General features: G+C 34.4%; 1 protein-coding gene across 2 annotated transcripts in view; it reads left to right on the forward strand.

Moving 5' to 3' along the window:
* Window positions 1-19172, forward strand: part of AFTPH (aftiphilin) — a 60444-nt gene that overhangs the window by 23711 nt on the left and 17561 nt on the right. For both annotated transcript variants that reach the window (XM_004691449.2, XM_004691450.2), the window contains exons 3-6: window positions 10514-10665; window positions 12340-12466; window positions 13468-13524; window positions 16653-16775. In XM_004691449.2, the coding sequence (XP_004691506.1) occupies window positions 10514-10665; window positions 12340-12466; window positions 13468-13524; window positions 16653-16775 (459 nt within the window). The remainder of the gene's footprint in view (window positions 1-10513; window positions 10666-12339; window positions 12467-13467; window positions 13525-16652; window positions 16776-19172) is intronic.

The raw sequence follows: 19172 nt of genomic DNA on the forward strand, positions 1-19172 counted from the left end.
ACTTACTCCTTTTGCACCTCACTTGAATGCAGTGATTATCCCTGAACAGAGTGTCATCAAGAGATTTTGTCCAGATTCTGATTTGGCAGGATGTTGTGAGAGCCTTTAAACCAGAGCTCAGTTAGATCAATTAACAAGCATGGCAGACAACTTTTTGTCTTTTGTGAATTCAGACAAACGGTGTAGTCATTTCAAAATTTTTTCTACTTTTCCCTATATGTGACATTGTCCAGGTTGCTCTTTTGCTGTACTTTTCTTTTTTGCAAGTCTCCAAAAAAGACGTCTCAACATTTTAATCAGTACACCTTTCTTGTATCAGATCAATAAATTATTGCAGCTTTATTATAATTGTAACTTAGATGAAAAAGAATCAGCCAAGAAGAAACCTTTCAAACTTTTATAAAATGTTCCTAGTCAAAGTAGTTCTCAAATGTGAGTCCAATAAGCCTTGGAGGGGTCAAGCCTTGATAGAAAAGCCATATATCAACATTTATTAAGAAATATTCTAATCCCTTCAGTGAATTTTTTTCTGACAAGCCAGAATTTAATGTATTCCATTCTTTTGTTAATATTCTTATAAGCTATAGAGAAAGACAAGTAGTAGTATTTGTATTGTACAAATAGGACAGGGACTGATGTACAAATTATACAAAACTGTTCTTCACTTTTTGGTTAAGATTTAAAGCTAAATAAAATGTCCCTTCTCTACCCGCCCCCTCCAACAAACAAACCTTCTTATTTTCAAGATAGTCCTTTTATCTAAAAGGCTATTATGTATCTTAAAATTTTCTTCCTTTTTAACCTTTAATTTTCTAGAGAGAACTCTTGCTTGAAATAGTCAACACATTTTTTTCTTTGATGTATGGCAAGAGAGATAATGTCACAAGCACTGTACTTAGCTTCTGTAAAACTGTTTAAATGTTGCTCTGGATGTTATTTGAGAAGCTAGATAACTAGCAAATAATCCCTTTATATTAATTGGCTATAGAAAAGGAAGCTATGAATCATTTTTTCTTATTAGCCATCTAATTGATAATACTACTGGGAAAATGTTATTAGATGAAGATTTGAGAGTTTTAAATGAGAGTGTCAGAAAAAGAAAGGGACTTACTAATACTTTGGTCTATGTTTTTTTTTTTGAGATTAAAACTACTGATTAGTTTGCCAAAAAGTCAGCATTATCAAACTGAGTGTAACTAGTCCTACATTTTCACATTCGTTTACCTAATCATCTGTCTATAATTTGTGCAGGTTTTCCTCTCTTTGGGTGAACATTTGGCTGTATGACTGTAAAAAAAGCAGCAAAGCCCTGTGGATGTAATGTATAGCAGGGTCACTACATTAATATTATTGTACTATATATTTGCAAGTTGCAAGCACAAAACAGTTAAAGCTATGTATGGTGAAGAATGTTAACAGATATTGTGTTCACTACATGGCTGATTCTTTAACAATGAGCTCTGGATTACAGGCACCAATACCTTTCTTTTCTTTGTAAGTAGAAAATCTCAGTATAATTTTTGACTCCTCTAAAACTTACCTACCAATTGTCCCTTGGTATTCACAGGGGATTGATTTCAGGGTCCCCTGACAAATTCACCAACATACACAGTTGTCTACATTTGTGAATGTGGAACCCACAGATGGACAGCCAACTCTATTACTGAAAAAAATTCATACATGTTAAGTGGGCCTGGGCAGTTCAAATCATGCTGGTTGTTCAAGGGTCAGCTGTATACATGCATAGCATTATATTATGGTGTACACCTGAAAGTAATATTAGATATCAATTATATTTACATTTTTAAAAAATTAAGACTTAAGATTTTGACCTGGCCCTCCCTGGTAGCTCAGCAGGTTGATGAGCAGCATTGCTAAGTAGGCTGCATCAGCTACAGCACAGGTTCGATCCCTGGCCAGGGAGGTGAGCCACATGGCACAGCAGACCTCTCCTGTCTCGCTCACTGCACCCCTCAGCAGTGTACTTCATTGGTCTGCCTGTTCTGCTCTCCACTCTGTCTCTAGTGAAGCTTCTTGCAGCCCCTGCAGTTCTGGCCTATACCCCAGTTCTATATGCATGAATGGATAGAGCTTAAAAAAGGGGGGGGGGCCCTCCCTGGTGGCACAGCGGGTTAAAGCACTGCACTAAGAAGCTGAAGCCACTTCATCATGAGTTTGATCCCCGCCTTGGAGGTGACCCACATGGCATGGCAGACCTCTTCTGACCCGCCCGCTGCTCCCCTCAGCAGTGTGCTTTTTTGATCTGCCTGTTCTGCCCCCCACTCTGTCTCTGGTGAATCCTAGACTTATAGCTAGCTCAGCTTATTTGGAGAGCAATTACTTTTGTTTTTTCCCTTAGAAATTTTGAAATTTAATTTCAAAATAGATTTTTTTTAATTATTAAATTTATGCAGAAATGGTGCAGATGGTAGCAAACCATCTTGTAGAGCATGGTGAATATTACAACTGGACACTCTGGTTTTATAGCTGAAAATTGGGATTGATAAGTATACTGTTTTATATTGTACTTGATATCTTACTTAATATTTAATAGTGGTGCGGCCTAAGGTATCCTCTTAAATGGAAGATTATATTACCTAGTGGATTTTTTGTTTCTTCTAAACTTCCACTTAAGAGCTAGACCTAATGCTATCAATATTTAAGCAATTGCCATTAATCAACTTCTTTTCCAAAGGAAGAAACCTAACTAGAAATGTTGAAGAAATTTTAGTAATTACCTTTAGTAATTACCTTAGTAATTACCTCTAAAGAGTTAATGCATTTTATTGGCAATAAGAACTAGAGTCTAGGATCTTAGGTACTGGTTTTATGCACCCTTTAGGAAAGCTGAACATTTCAAAACTCTTATTTTTTCCTATATTTATATTCCAATATAGTCATTTATAAAACAGAGGTTTATTAGTCAGGTGTCTCCAGAGAACCAACTTACAGGAACATGAATGGTTGGATAGGAGGAAGGGAGAGTTGGGGGTATGAGAGTAGGACTGATTTATTATAAGGAACTGGTTTACACAAATACAGAGTTGAGAAATCTGGAAATCTACATTCCAAAATGTTTCTTCATTGCTTGGATGAGGCTTACTCAGATTAGGAAAGACTATCTGTTTTATTCAGTCTACCCATTCAAATGTTAATTTCAACCAGAAACAGCCTTACAGTCACCAGAATAATGTTTGACCAAATGTCTGGGTACCTCATGGCCCAAGCTAACCCATAAAATTAATTTTCACAAGAAGATCATAGATAACTTTCCTATCTTGTAAATTGTAGGTGACAGAGGCATAGCATTTGGAAAGCTCTGCACTCAATAATGTTACTTATTTGCACTGGTCGGTAAAATAAAATAGTTGTTTATGTACTCCATGACTTTTGTCCCTCAACCCCAGATGTAGAGATATGACAGAACTGGTAATGAATACAAATAAATTCATAGATGATGTTTGCCCCCATTGACAGATTAAACCACAGAGTATTCGGTCATTTTTGCTTTCCAATAGTCTATCTGGTTTGAAAAAAGCAAAAACAGTTATAGGACATTCTAATAAAGGACCCTGTAGGAAAACAAGTGGATAAGAAAGGAGGATATTGGGAAAGATAAAGTGAGTGAACTTGTAGTATATTTTTTTGTGAACCCCCCAATTCTAATTCTAATTGTATAAAGAACATAAATATTAGATAATAAAACATTTTCATGGACTCCTATAATTATTGTGGGCCCTAGGCCCGGAGTCTCTGCAAAAGTCAACTCTGGGTATAATGTAGTGCTTAAAAGCAAGACTGTAGAGTCACAGAGCTTGCATTTGTGCTTCCGTGAGCCTTAGCATCGGAAGGTAACAGTAGCACTTGCTTCAGAACTCTCACTATGAAGATAAAGTGATCATATGCATGTAAATGTGTTTAGCACAGTGTCTTGTAAATTTTAAGTGCTCAGTGTTAGCTGCTACTGAATAATCTCAGAAATGAAATTACTTGGTTCAACATGGCCTTCAAAAATGCCAACTAGTGGAAAGTAACAGGAAGGTAAATGAGGATTTGTGTGGGATAACTCCTATTTCTGGTTAATGTGTATGTGTTTATGTATGTATATGCATGTGTGATCATGCATATGTGTGTTTGTGTGTGTGCACGTATATAAACTCTGGGACTGTTTTGAGAGCAAAGCTGCTGCTTTGGCCTGTGTCCTCAGAATAGTTTTGACAGATAGGAGCTCTTGTGAGCACAAGTGCGCTTCTGTGCAAGTAGTAGAAATCCTCCGTTGTCTTCCTAGCACTGGACACAAATAGAAAAATGAGTCTGACACCTACCTTGAAGAGCAGTCAACTCTCAACCCTTATTTATCAGGGCCTCCAGTTCTTAAAATGTTCATTAGCCACAAGTGGTACTATTTGTCAGGGTTAAACTTTGGTACATGTATGAATGAATGGGAGGACTGCATTACATTTAACCAGTGACCACTTTCCTAATTCCATGTTTAAGAGAGAATTGATAACTAATCTCCTCTTTGACTTCAGCGTTGAAGGCATTTAAAATTTAAGTAATTGGTGTGAATGTTACTTTATCTGTTGTTTAGTTGCTGTGGTAACCTCAGCCGGTAGTATGCTAAGTGTCTGTATTTAATTTGTTACTTTCACATTAATTTCAAGTGTAGCACTGATGCTTTAGTAAAAATTATAAATTACTTTGTTTAAAACTATATATTGTAGTATTCAATAAAATAATTTGGTTTAAGTGTAGATCACCTCAATAGTTATGTTGAATTCCTTATCTAATGGCTAGAAATGTTTGAAAGACAGCATGAAAAGTGAGTAAGTGCATGATTTATTGAAAGAAAGCAAATTTTGGAATTGAACTTTGGATCATGACCTGGCTGTGCACCATACCAGCATGAGACTGTACTTAATTATCTTAATCTCCCTGAACGTTTAGTTTCTTTATTTATGTGTAAGGTGGAATGGGTAATACATCTTGAAGGGTTTCTTTTAAAAGATTCATTAAATATATAATAGGTAAGACTCGAAAACAAACCAAATTCCAAAAAATAGATGACTGGATCCAGAAGATGTAGTAGTACTTAATCAGCAATTAAAAAGATAATCTGGCCCTCCCTGGTGGCGCAGCGGGTTAAAGCACAGCACTAAAGAAGCTAAAGCCGCTTCTGCATGAGTTCTATTCCTGCCTGCCCCGGAGGTGACCACATGGCGTGGCAGACCTCTCCTGACCCGCCCGCTGCTCCCCTCAGCAGTGTACTTCGTCAGTCTGCCTGCTCTGCTCCCCACTCTGTCTCTGGTGAATCCTCTCACCACCCTGCACCTCTGGCCTGTATCCCAGTTCTGTATGTATAAATAAATATTAAAAAAAAAAAAGATAATCTAATGCCATTTGTGGCAACATGGGTGGAGCTAGAAGGGATTATACTCAGTGAAGTAAGTCAGAAAGAAAAAGAAAGATATTGAATGGCTTCACTTATAGGAGGAATATAGGGAAACCAAATAAGGGATCAGGGGGAAAATAACAATTATAAAAATAGAACAAAACTAAAGTGATCAGACAACTGTAAATAAGAGACATTTTGCTGGGGAAGGAAAGGGTATAAAACACGGTGGGAAGAACACAAGGGACTAAAGTGACTAGTGCAAGGGTGAATTGGTTGTGGGAATTCTATGGGACTACACCTGATGTAAAATATATACAAATAAATATATTTTTAAAATTCATCAAATAATGTGTGTAGAGCCATTAATCACATTAAGATTTTCAGCCATTATTATTTATACTCGTTAATATTGTATTGTATTGTACATGTAATATATGTAATGTCAGACCTATATATAAAAATAATTAGATGCCATACAGTAAGATATATTTTTTGTAAGTTGGATAGATATGCCCCCTGCAGCCTCAAGTAAAATTAGTACTTTGTTTTTTTAATCTAGTGCACATTGATTTCACTAACATTCATAGGTATTACAGGAACCTAGGTAACTGCAGAAATCTAGGTACTGCAGAATCCAGGTAGGCAAGGTAGGGCACAGTCCCTATCTTGTGTTGTGGAGTGCCCTCAACACTCCTGTAATTTTTGAATTGAATTTAGGACTGCTTTGATAACAATATTAATGTAATGGTTTAGATTTCAGACTCTGAAGCTATGCTTCATCAGTTAGGATTTGGCCTCCCCATATTCATGTTACTGGACAAATTAATTTGATCTCCATGTTCTCCATTTTTCTCTAAAAAATGGGAATCATATTATTGTTATCTTCCTCATGATTCTTAAAGCACATAAATGAACTATATTTGTAAAGCATTTAAAATAATGTTTGGTACGTGATCAGCACAGTGCAGATGTTAAATAAAAACCATGATGTATCGTGTCTGACTTTTGCAGTTTTTGTGTTTCGAAGAGCATCTTTTCATCTCTTGCCAAATGTAAGTCCTCACATTCCTGGACTATATTATGGTGAGATTGCTTTACATATGCTGCTGTGCAGCTTTATCAACCAAGAGAAACTATAGCTCAGCCAGTCTGACTTTATCACTAATTCCAATTAATAAAGTATAATAGTAGGGTCTCCCTGGTGGCCTAGGGAGTCTCACCAGTGGCCAGAGCTTACCCACATGACACAGCACATGACACAGCAGACCTCTCTATCCCACTTCTCCCCTCAGTAGTGTGTTTCAGTAGGTCCACTTGTTCTCTCCCCACTCTGTCGCTGGTGAACCCTCTCACCACCTGTCATCTCTAACCCAAAGTTTTATACATACATACATACACACTAAATACATACATATGTCTTTTTTTAAATAAAATACAACCTGGGTTCTCCGGGTTCTCCTTGGTGGCACAACTGGTTAAGCACAGCAATATGAAGCTACCTGCAGCCACTGTTGCATGAGTTCTGTTCCCCAGCCAGGGAACTGACCCACGTAGTGCAGCAGACCTTTCCTGACCCACCCACGACACCCCTTAGCAGTGTACTTCGCCAGTCTGCCTGTTCTGTTCCCCCCTCTGTCTCTGATGAATCCTCTCACTGCCCCTGCAGTCTATACCCCAGTTCTATATGCATAAATAAATAATTTTTTTAAAGTATAACCTTAGGAATCTAACATTTAGTGCAAGTCCACATGTACTGCAACATTAATAAACATAACTGTTGAATTTACATCTTTTTAGTTAATCAGCTATATGGAATGTTAAAGTATCTTCTCTTTTTAATCAAAACAAGGAGTAGACTTCCTGTTGTGACTAAATATACTATATAGAAATAAGAGTCATAGAAACAGTAATATAAAGTAGCTTTTTTACTCATGTACAGTAAAGTAAACCCAAGTTGAAGTGATATTTCACTGCTTTGGCTCTAGTTTTAATGTGATCTTAATTTTATTACTGATTTTACTTTGTATATTAAACTATCCTTGGCTGATAAGGTTGGGAGAAAACTGAGTATATTTTAAACCAGTTTAAAATTATTTAATATTTTTTAAACCAAAAAATTATCAGGCTCAAATACCTTTTAACTCATGCTCAAATTTTATGCTCAAATAATTTTTTTAATTTAGTGTATGATTTCAACCTACTTTGGAAAATCTGTTTCTTAAAGGAAACCAGTATTGTTGGCCACACAAGAAACTTCTTGTGGTAGGTCATTTAGTTTCTCTTCTTCTCACCATTTTATTATACTCTTGAACCTGTCCTTGGACTGTGATCTTGTACCAAACTACTTGAGCTGTGTTCCAGCACATTTTGAACTTTCAACTTTATCGTGCTTCTTAGGAAGCAAAGCACTCTTAAACATACCAGTGTGTCCTTTACATACTTTGTACTTCATAGTGAGATCAAGATTTAAGTCACAAATGACAACAGATCAACTAACATGCTCACCAATTTCCAAAGCTTGAAGTCTACAAGGACCAAAGTTTTATGGGTTCTGTTTTATAAGTGACTCTTAAAAATAGTTTTTTTTTTAACATTAGGTACTTTTTTCTACGCCTATGGGAGGATCTTGGGGAGGATATAGAATACTTGGATTATTTAATTTCTTGTTACAATAATATGTTAGAAATGTGTACATTGAGACTACTTTCTCATAGTGATTTAGATTGCCTACATAGTGGTAGAGAAACAGCTTTTGTGAACTTTGGGCCTATTATAGATATTTTTTTTCCCAGCAGGCTACTTTGTATAATGACAGTAGAGATGATAAGAGCTGCCACTTCATGAACACATGCTGGGTATCAAGTGTTTAATTCTCTATTTCGCCATCCATCTCGATTTATAATCCAGAAACTGAGTCTCAGCCCTTGCATCCACAGTTCTCTGTTGAAGTATTATAATTACAGCAGACATCATTACTGGAATTAATAGTAAATGAAATTTGGCATTGCTTATTACCATGAACAAGATAATAATAAGAGCTTTTTTAGAGAATATTATTTTACCATCAGACTGGTCTTGTGGATATTTGGAAATTGATAGACTTTTAAAAGTAATACACGGAATAAATTTAATTATAATCAAAATCTTTGTTGATTGTGTTAGCTGCTTTCATGTTGAATTGTTGAGGCATTCCTCTTTAATGTAAGTGGTGCTCTTCCATTAATGGGTTATTTGAATCTTTGTTATATGTTTACCTCAGGGGTCAGTGAATTCTATGGCCTGTGAGACAAATCTCTCCCACCACCTGTTTTTGTAAATAAAGGTTCATTGGAACATACCCACACTTACTTGTGTGTAAAAGCCAAAAATATTTATTATCTGACTCTACATAGAAAAATTTCCAACCTCTACTGTACTTCATTCAACAAAAGATTTGAAGGAATCAAATATAATACATAATCCCAAAGACATGAAACCTTATAATTTCCAACTTATATATATCCTTTATGAGAAGAGATTGGAAAAGAAGTTAAAAAAATGGGGTGGTTAGGTTAATACAATGTTTCTTTGAGTATATTACACTAATTTGAGCTAAGGTCCTGGTAGTTGTGTGTAATGCTACCCAAATGATTGTGTGTGTTTTAGTGTCATTTCTTTCTTCTTTTGACAAGTAGTTTTTTTTTCTATCCCATTAACAGAATAATAAAGCAGATACAAGAAAGACTTTTTAATTTGCAGAGAAACAAAATGTAGTGATATGTGAGTTTTTGTTTACCTTCTCTGCCCAAGAGGAGCAAGTGCTCATCAAGTTTCCAATTAGATGGTTATCTGATCCTTTTCAAAGTAATGTCTGTCCATTCCCTCTGTTGAAATGAGTTAAGTGCAGGTCCCCTTGACGCACTCAGGTTTCACTAGCCTTGGGATCTTGAGTCTACTCTTAATTCTAGGTTCATAATTGATACTGAGGAGCATTTCCCATATTACACAGATGAAAATAATGAAGGTGTTAGAGTAACTTTTGTAGAGATAACAGAAGTGTACCTTGAGACTAATTATGCATTATTGACGTTTTGCATGATACTACATGTAAAAAGAGATTTGGATTTAGAAAATATAAAATTTTTTAGAAATTATAGAATTTTTCTTGGTTTTTATGTTCCTATGGTAAGCAACAGAAATAAGCATAGCTTGTTTTTGTCATTTGGCAGGAATTATTGCCATGCTGTGGCACTTTCTTATACATAGATGGGTTATCACTTCAGTGGTACACAATTTTCCAGCAAGCCTTAATTTACTGACAGCTTGTTCCTATTTGATGTTTAGGTAGTAAATTGAGCTAAGTTAACTATCTTACATGTATCTGAAATATAGTTATAAAATGTGAATAAATATTACTATAGGTTGTAAATGTAGAATAAACCTAGTTCCCCCAAAGATGCAAATTAACTTAAACCCAGCAAGTTTTAATTAATTAGAATACCCCAAAATGCCAGTGTTCTTGGTGAAAATACTCTAGGAATATGCATGGAGAAAATGTAGCATTCTTTTAAAAAATATGTACATACACAAACACCATTGAAGATTAATGAAATTTCTAAATGATAACACAAATCATCAAAATGATAAACTTATGAATTTCTTAGTAAAAATTGAGATGTTATTTCCTGCTTTGGTTTTTTTCAGTTAGTAGCAAATATATTTCTAAAAGGTTTTCAAAATTTAAGTGTACATGTCAGGAAAAGAAAAAGACTCTCTTCAACTATAATAACATAATGCTTTTTGTTATTCAGTCATACTGATCCTAACTCTAGAGTATGTGATTGGTATGAAACATTCCCCTGTAGTGGGAAGAATATGAATGCTCTCTGGTTTTCTGTTTGTTTTGGTTTTGCTTTGGGAATATTATTCAAATTTTGAGGTTGCTTTTTTATTGTACAGTTCTACAAATTATAGTCATAAAATACCACGTATATAGTTACTACCATGATTATTATTTATAACAGCAGTTTCTTCTCTCAAGTAGTGAAGGGGGTTATGATAGTATTGATGATAAAGCTTTCACATTATTAAAATTAGATAATTTTAAATAAATTTTTGTTGGGGGGTGTTTTGATACAGACAGCTTTATTAAACCGCCTGGAGAGAATTTTTGAAGCATGTTTTCCTTCCATATTTGTTCCTGATACTGAAGAGGAAGTTTCTTCCCTAAAGCACTTGCTGGAAAAGAGCACTTTGCAAATAAAAACAAAAGAGGCCTTAGCTGAAAGTGGGTAAGTAGTGGACAGTTTTTAAATGACGTGTTCTAATTTATAAAGTTACCTAAACACATTAGTTTCTAAAACATTATTATAGTAAGGTTTTAAAAATCATGTACTAAAAAGACATTAAAAACTCAGCTTTTAAATCATGTACTAAAAGACATTAAAAACTCTGTTTTTCAGCTTTTCCTTGGACTTAATAATTGCCTTTGTCCTTAATGTACTGTCTTTCCCTACCCTGTTCTTCCCAATAGCCTGTTAATAGAATTTTCCTTACAATTGAAAGTTACCAGGCTGGCCATTCCATTTTTATTCCAGAGACTCATCTTCCTATTCTAACCTGGAATCAATTCATGCTAGGCCTCTTACACATATGTTGTCTTAAGACGTCCATTCACTTAGATCCCATTCTGTAGAAGCAGACCTTTTAATGGTCTCCTGAGAGAAAAAGCACATGGGCGGTAAACTTTAACTCTTATATTTAGGATCTTTTGTTGGTGATATTCTGAAATTTCAAAATGAAGTATCTTGTGTATGGTTCTTTTTTTTATTCATTGAACTGAACTGAGCACTAGGGCTGGACTTTAATCTGGCAACTTTTCTTAAATATTGTACATTTCAGTTTGTTTAAGCAACAACCTTCCCTCCATTGTGTGTTTTTCAAAAACTCTTACTAGTTACTGGATGTTAGAGGATATGGATTGATTTTCTAATTTTAATTTCAAAGATATTCTTATTCTTGGACTACTTTATTGCATTTCATTACACTCCATCTCTACCGGCATTCTTTTCCCTCAGCAGATCCCTTCTTCCATTCAGCTAAGTCAGCACATGTCCTTTATCCTACTTTGTGATGCTAGTATTTGTGATACAGGGTTTTAACTGCCTTCTACTTTCATTAAAAATCGAGATTGTTTTAGCTTCCTGATTTTTATTTTGGGAAACTATCTGAAAAAAGAGGAGACAAAAATGTTTATTTTTCACTGTCTTAAAACCATTTTAAAACTATATGGTAATTATACAGATATTCTCAGTTCATATTGTCAGACCCAGTAATCTCTCTCCAAGATATTTGTTCTATGGAAATAATATTATTCTATAGCAAAACAAACCATAAAATACAGGAGCACAACCATTGTCGCACTAACAAGTAGGACCCGTATAGTAAAAACTATTTAAATCTATGGGATTGTGGCCAAATAAATGATGGTACATCAATCTAGTAGAATATTAACACAGCTATGGAAAAGAATACATTGAAGATTAGGAAATGTTTAAAATCTGAAAAAAATACAAATTTTATGTATGTTCTAATCACAACTTTCTGTGGATTAAGACTCAAGGAAAAAACTCAAACACTGAGTAGCTGTAGTAAAATGGTAGGTAGAATGGTGACTGATTACATTCCTCCTTTTTAAACGTTTTTGTTTTAAAATAAAAAGTAGAAGCTAAATTTTTGCTTGATTACTGTCAATATTGTTTCAAATGCATTTAACTTAGTTATTTTTCTGATGGTAAGTATTGATCATAAATTTTATTTCAAGGTAATAGTTTGACATAAGATGATTAATTGACATGTGTATTTCACAGTTGTATTCAAAGTAGAACTCAAAAATAAATAAAAATAGAATTCTTGGTGAAAACTATTGAGAAACGTCATTGGTAACTTCATCATGGTCTTTACAGGGAACTGCTGGATGTATGGACCGAGCTACAGGATATCCACGATGCACATGGTTTACAGTATCAGTGGGGTGGCTCCCATAGCAACAAGAAGCTTTTGTGCTCCTTGGGAATAGACACCCGAAACATTGTGAGTTTGTTAGTACCTTGGAAATTTCTTTAATCAATCGCTGGGTATTTTTAAATTCTGTTACATTCTGTTAAAACTGTGATAAGCTTATTCCTTGGCTAAACAAATATTGGTTGGTTTAAATGTTAGCATATTTTGTAAACCCAGGAAGAAAAGGAAAAATACCGGATGGTTTCACTCATAGCAGGACCCGGGGAGAAAATAATAAGAATAATGAGCAACTATAAACCAGAGACAGTTTATGGGGATGGAGTGGGGAATGGGATCAAAAATGGGGGTGGGGGAGAGGTGACTGGACAATGGTGATGGCACACGAATGAATTGGTGGTGGGAAGCCCACGGGGATCACAACTGAGATAGAAAAAGGCAGAAAATGATGTGAAAATAAATTATTATATTATTTTTGAAAAGTTAAAGTAACATTTAGGTGTTTTTTTTTAAAAAGTTGGCATATTTTGAATATACCAACTTTTTAAACATTATCCAACTAGTTCTCTAATCAATATTTCTTATGTGTACTCATTTATGCATACAAGAACTGTGGTGTAGTCCAGAGGGGTGAGAGCATGCACCAGTGACTGAGTGGGGAGCACAACAGCAGATTGACTGAAGGGCACTGCTGGGGCTCCCCTCAGCAGTGGGGAACACACTGCTGCCCCCTGTGAGTCAGCTCCCTTACCAGGGATCAAAGTCCTATGGCAGTAGCTGGTGATAGCTTGACAGCACTGAGACTTTAACCCCTATACCACCAGCAAGGCCCAATACTTCTTATTTTTCAGAAAACATTTAGTGTTTTCTTTATTGAAAGAATTAGTAAAGTCCAGGGTAAAGGAATTGGATTAGGAAATCAAAAATATAACTTCACATGGGCAATTTGACAACTTCTTTAGTTTATCATTTACAATGCATATAGTAAAGCATCACAAACTTATTTTGAAAACTCTTATCATATGACAGATCGTTTTCTGAATATCTGTTCTTTTTCTCTAACACGTATATAGCTCTTCACGGGCAATAAGAAGCAGCCTGTTATAGTGCCCATGTATGCAGCAGGGTTGGTGAGTACAAAAATATCTCTCCCTGTATTTGTCAATGCTGCATTTATTCTGTAAAACCAGCTTACATAGCATGACATGGAAAGTATACTTTATGGATATTTAGTGTGAAAACATTAAAGGGTAAATACAGTATCCTCTTTGCTCTCATGAATCCCTTCAAATCTTGCTCTGAGGACATTTCTCTATATTCCATTTGTTGCAGACACTTGTTTTAGGGAGAAAATTATTTTTTATCTTAGTAATTTTTTACAAAATACACTTTGGATGTTACTCTTTTTCATTTTTCTTTTTAAAAAAGAAGAGCCAAAAGTGTCTGAAGATCTAGATACCATTTGTTTTAATAATAAGGTTTAAATAATGCAATGTTGAAGCTATGAGTATATATATATATAAGCTTAGAAATACAAATTACAGTAAATGAAAGTGCGCCAGGATGGATGTCCTCGGTTTTTCCATCAATGTTTTAAATGTGTTGAATTTTCTTTTTTCAGATATGCCAGGTAGTCCAGAATATCTGAGGAATTTTCATTGTGTACCTTATCAAGACTCAGTCATACTTTTAAAGTTTGATGTGTTTGTGTTTTTTTGGTGTGTCTTAGAGTTATTGATGAATAAAAATGGCCTTTGGTGTGTCTTAGAGTTATTGGTGAATAAAAATGGCCTATCGATTAAACTAAAATATTTTTTGATTCTTTCACCAATAACTTGAAAATAAAGAAGAAATACTATTTTTAAGAAAGAAAGAAAAAATAAGAAACCTTTGGTATGGAATTTAAATCATATAAACCTGTATGTGCACGTGAAAATGAATTTGCTGTGGAACTTGATCTCTCCCACTCCATCTCCAAACATTTTCCATGAATAAGAACTATTGATATTGAATTGGGATGTTTTGTTTTTACAATGTTCTTTGTTTCATGGAATCAGACAAAAAAATTTCTGTGCTTCAACATTTTTTTATCAGTTTTTGTTCCTTTGTAATTAATTGTCTATTTTCAAAACACGTTGATCATCCCTATACTCTGTTATAGGTAAATATAATCCAGAACTTATTTTTGAACTTTTTGGATATTTGGATCTCTTTTCTTTTCATGGAGTGCATTCTAGAAGTTGTTATTGTTATATTCTGTGTAGGAAGTAGGAATTAAATTTTGTAGGAATTTTCATTCATCTAGTTGGAAGTAGATGAATGAAATGCTGATGTGTAGGCTAGCACATTAGGTAATTATGTACATTTTTGGAGAAGTTACAGACTAATATTTGTCCTTTACTTTTTTACCTTAATTGCAGTCTTTATTAGTAGTAATTTTACCACTTTTAAACTTTTAATTGACTCAATGATATATCCCTTCTCCATCATTGTAATTACTTATATTTGGAAACTTAATCTTTTTCATATATGCTATCAAATCCTAGCTATACTTAAGTTTTCCCATGGTGCTTTATGTATGAGAAGTATTTAATATCTTTTAATCTCAGCTAGAGGAATAGTACATGAATTAATAATTTTAAGTTTCTTTTTATCAGATTTCCCAAGCATCAGAATGTTGTCCACCACCTCCTACTTACTTATTTAGTAGGTCTGGGCTAGGGCTCAAGTTTACACATCTAACAAGTTTCTATGTGATACAAAAACTATTGATTAGGGATCACATTTTAAGAACCAGTTTGGTACTAATTTACATTAGAAAAGTTAGCTAAAAGCAGTAATTGTTCACCACATGCACTGTCCTAGCATAAGGGTGCACTCAAGAACCTATATAACATATATGGTTATAACTGTATTTATTTTGTTTTTTAATAAATTTAAAAAAAGAAACCCACAATCTGTTAGACACCCCTCCATCCGTGCTACCACCTCTCACCTCTTCCCTTCTGGTAACCTCAGTTCAGTTGTCAGTGTGCACTGGCTTATTTTGTTTTACCTGTTCAGTTGCTTTGTTCCTGATCATCCAAATATGCGTGAGCTCATCTATTATTTTTCTGTTTCCATCTAACTTCCTTCATTTAGCATAGTCCCTTCCTTAGTTCCTTCCACTGCTAATAGCAAAAGTTCATCTTTTTCTATAATTGAGCAATATTCCATTCAATATATATACCACATCACCTTTATTCAGCATTCTACCAGTGTACATTTAGATTATTTCCATATCTTGGCTCTTGTAGATAGTGCTGCAGTAAATATACAGTTGCATATATCTCTTTGAGTCAGTGACTTCTCATTCTTCAGAGACACACCCAGAAGTGGGATCACTGTAGCATACAATAGTTCTAATTTTAGTTTTTTTGAGGGGGAATTCTAAAACTTTGATTTTTAGAAATTTATAGAGTCTAACATTACTGACTGAACAACTTTGATTCCTGCCTCCCTCTCCGCCCACCACAGTTAAGGGAGACTTTTTCATCTGGTTGATACATAGTTTATCAAATGTTATTTTTAAGCCTATATATGCTTGGCTTTTCAGGCCTTTCATCTGTATTATTACCCATTTTTATTAGTGTTTTATAGAGTTTTGATGCGAAATGCTTTTTTTTCTTTTTGTTTTTATTCCTATCCTGGATGTCTTCCTTTTTTACTCAAAATAGTTTGTTAGATTTATAACATTCCAAGTAGAAATTTTAAGATGTTACCCCCTGTAAAATGACTGTTTCTGCTTTGCCAGTTCAAGGAATTAAGGACTAAGAGAAGTATGTAGACATCATCACATTACATGGTGTGCCCATCCCTGTAGTTTTCATGTCTGAAATACAAAAATGTTGGAGTCGTCGGGCCTGGAGATAGTAAACAGCTATGCTGCCCTCTTCCCCACCCTCGTACCCTTGCCACTCCATCACTTTGTGCTTCTATGCTTGTGTCAGTGATAACTGGGCTCTTCAAAATAAGTCTGATTTAAAATACAAGGTTTTACTTCAAAACAGTTTGATTCAGTTTCCCATTATAGCAGTTTCCCATTATAGTACTATAAGATTTTCTCCAAACAAAATTCAGTAGTATTTCCTTTTCGTCTTTAGTACTTTCCAGATGTATGTTTGTTTTTTCTTTTTGCTTTCTTTTAGATTAACTCTCCTGTAAAGTTTATGGATTGATTCCCCCCACCACCAGTTAATGCCTCTTATGCCTTTTTCAGGGTATGTTAGAGCCCACCAAGGAACCATTGAAACCATTATCTGCTGCAGAAAAAATTGCTTCCATTGGTCAGACAACCACCATGTCACCAGAAATGAACACATGTGCATCTGACCAATTCCAGGTAAAAACATGTGTATAGGTTAATAATGTATTTATATACACAGATAGCTACATACACGTTTGTTTCCATCCATTTGTAACTTCAAGTTTTTAGAACTTTTAAATTTTAGCTTCATCATAAATGTGATTTTATTTATTGACCTAAGTATTAGAATATAATGAATTGTCTTCAATAATTTTTGAAAACAGAAGGGCACAGTTTGAGAACTGACTGGATGTGGGTAAGTCCTTTAAATCTATTGTAGGCCTTTGGGGTATATCTCTAAAATCCCTTACAGTTTAAACATTTGTATGGTCATTATTGATATACAAATTTGGTAAGTGCTTGATTTTTTAAAAAATGGAAAATATGTTTAACTGATGTGTGGCCTTTAACAAAACATCCTGTGAGTCAGCAAAACCAAAAATTCTCTTACCTTTCTTATCTTTACTCTCTTGATACAAGTAAGCACAAATTTTAATTCCATCTAATATGTTTAATAATAAAGCCTCCATCTCACTTTTTATCTGTAAGAAAACACCCATTTTGGTTTGCTTACTCTCCCCATTTCAGATTAAAAATTTATTCAAGTGCTAAGCAAACATTGCTTTCAGAAGATTAATATTTTTAAGTGAACATTACCATTTTCAAAACATGTTCTTGGTATGTTTATTTCTTAACCTTAAATATTTTCAGTTACATCCAACATAGAAATGTGTTTGACATTCTTTTCCAAAACCTGTTCCCTTGGACACTAATCCTCAGAAATGCTTCATTAATGGAGGTGGATCAACTTTGGTAAACATTTCATAGTGTACCCTCTAATCACCCTGGAAGATTCACTACACATACATTACAAAACTGAAAAATCCTACAGCAAATACCCTATTTAACTTTATTTCATTTCTTAAATTTTACTTAGTCATAGAGCTCTTTCTGCAGGGCCTAGAAGGAGAGAGTCATAACATCTGTAAAATTAGTGTTTTGAAGAACATTCTTTAGAAAGTAATGATGTAAAACAAGGGCCTTACCCTTTTAGCTGTATTTCAAAAACCGTTCTATACCATTGTTATTTATCCTTGAGTATAACTTAAACATCCCTTCAAGCCAGTTTATTATTGGTACTGATTAGCTGGCAAGGAAACCTAATGCATAAAATCCCTGGACTTAATGATGGTTTGCTAGCAGACAAGGTAACTTGGGTAAAATATCTCAATAAGTAAAATCTGTCTTTTGGAATCTTCCTTATATTATCCTCTGACCATCAGCTACTCTCTGAGACCTGTATGCAGATTTCAGAATTACTTTTCCCTCAACATACCCCATATCTGTCTCAGTCAACATTTTTATTCCTACAGTGCTAGGTATTAGAAAAGGAAATTGAACAATTTAATCTGGTTCATTTATTTAAAATGGGGCTGTTCTTATTTGTGATCATCACTTGTGGCTACTTTTACTTGCCTTTTCCTCCACTATACTTTCACTTCCACATCATACAGCCCTATAAATGATTGCTTATTTTATCATCTTTAACTATTGCTCTTCATTTGCTCCTAGCTAATTTTTATCATCATCTGTATGTCATCCTAGTCATACCTCACCCTTAATCATCTTTCTTTTATAATTTAGTTATACGCTTAACTAAAAGTAGTTTAGATGACCTAATAAAAAAACCATATGTCTTAATTTAATGAAAGACTTTTAATGAAAACAAATGTGTATTAATTTAATGGAGGTTAATTACAACTCCATGATATATATTCAACTGCTGTCATCCCTGTACATATACCTCTAAGTACTTGTATTTGTAATCATTACTGTCTTAGGATTTAGAGGCTGCTATAGACATTTTTAGTAGCATTTAATCATATTTAACTATTTTGCTAGTTAATGGAACTTTATCTTGTTACTTAAGTAAAATAAGCTCTTTGCAATCATACATATTCTCTTTTACTTCTTAGTGAGCACAGTTTTTTTTTAATCTAAATACTGAGTTAACAAGCTGTAAATTTATTTTTTAATGTTAATTTTTACTTTTTTATTTTTGCTATTTAATGATCCTCATGAACTTTAGATTTTAAGTTTCCCAATGAAATTTTTCAAACTTTTTTTTAATTGACTCTGTAGGTTTTCATTTTAGCATACACACATTCAAGCTCAAAATTTAATGTGCTAAGCTACCCTGGTAGCACAAGGGGCTAAGTCATAGCACTATGAAGCTATTGCCACCCACTACAGTATGAGTTCAGTCCTCAGCCAGGAGATGACTCACGTGATGCAACAGACCTTCCTGTCTTGCTTGCCGCTTCCCTGTACATCTAACTTTTCTGTTCCCCACGATGTTTTTGGTAAATCCTCTCACCCCTCATTCCTCTGGCCTGCACCCCAGCTCTTGTATACATGAATAAGTAAACATTT

Source organism: Condylura cristata, unplaced genomic scaffold (assembly GCF_000260355.1).
Source record: "Condylura cristata isolate star-nosed mole 26May11 unplaced genomic scaffold, ConCri1.0 scaffold00031, whole genome shotgun sequence".
NCBI lineage: Eukaryota > Metazoa > Chordata > Mammalia > Eulipotyphla > Talpidae > Condylura > Condylura cristata.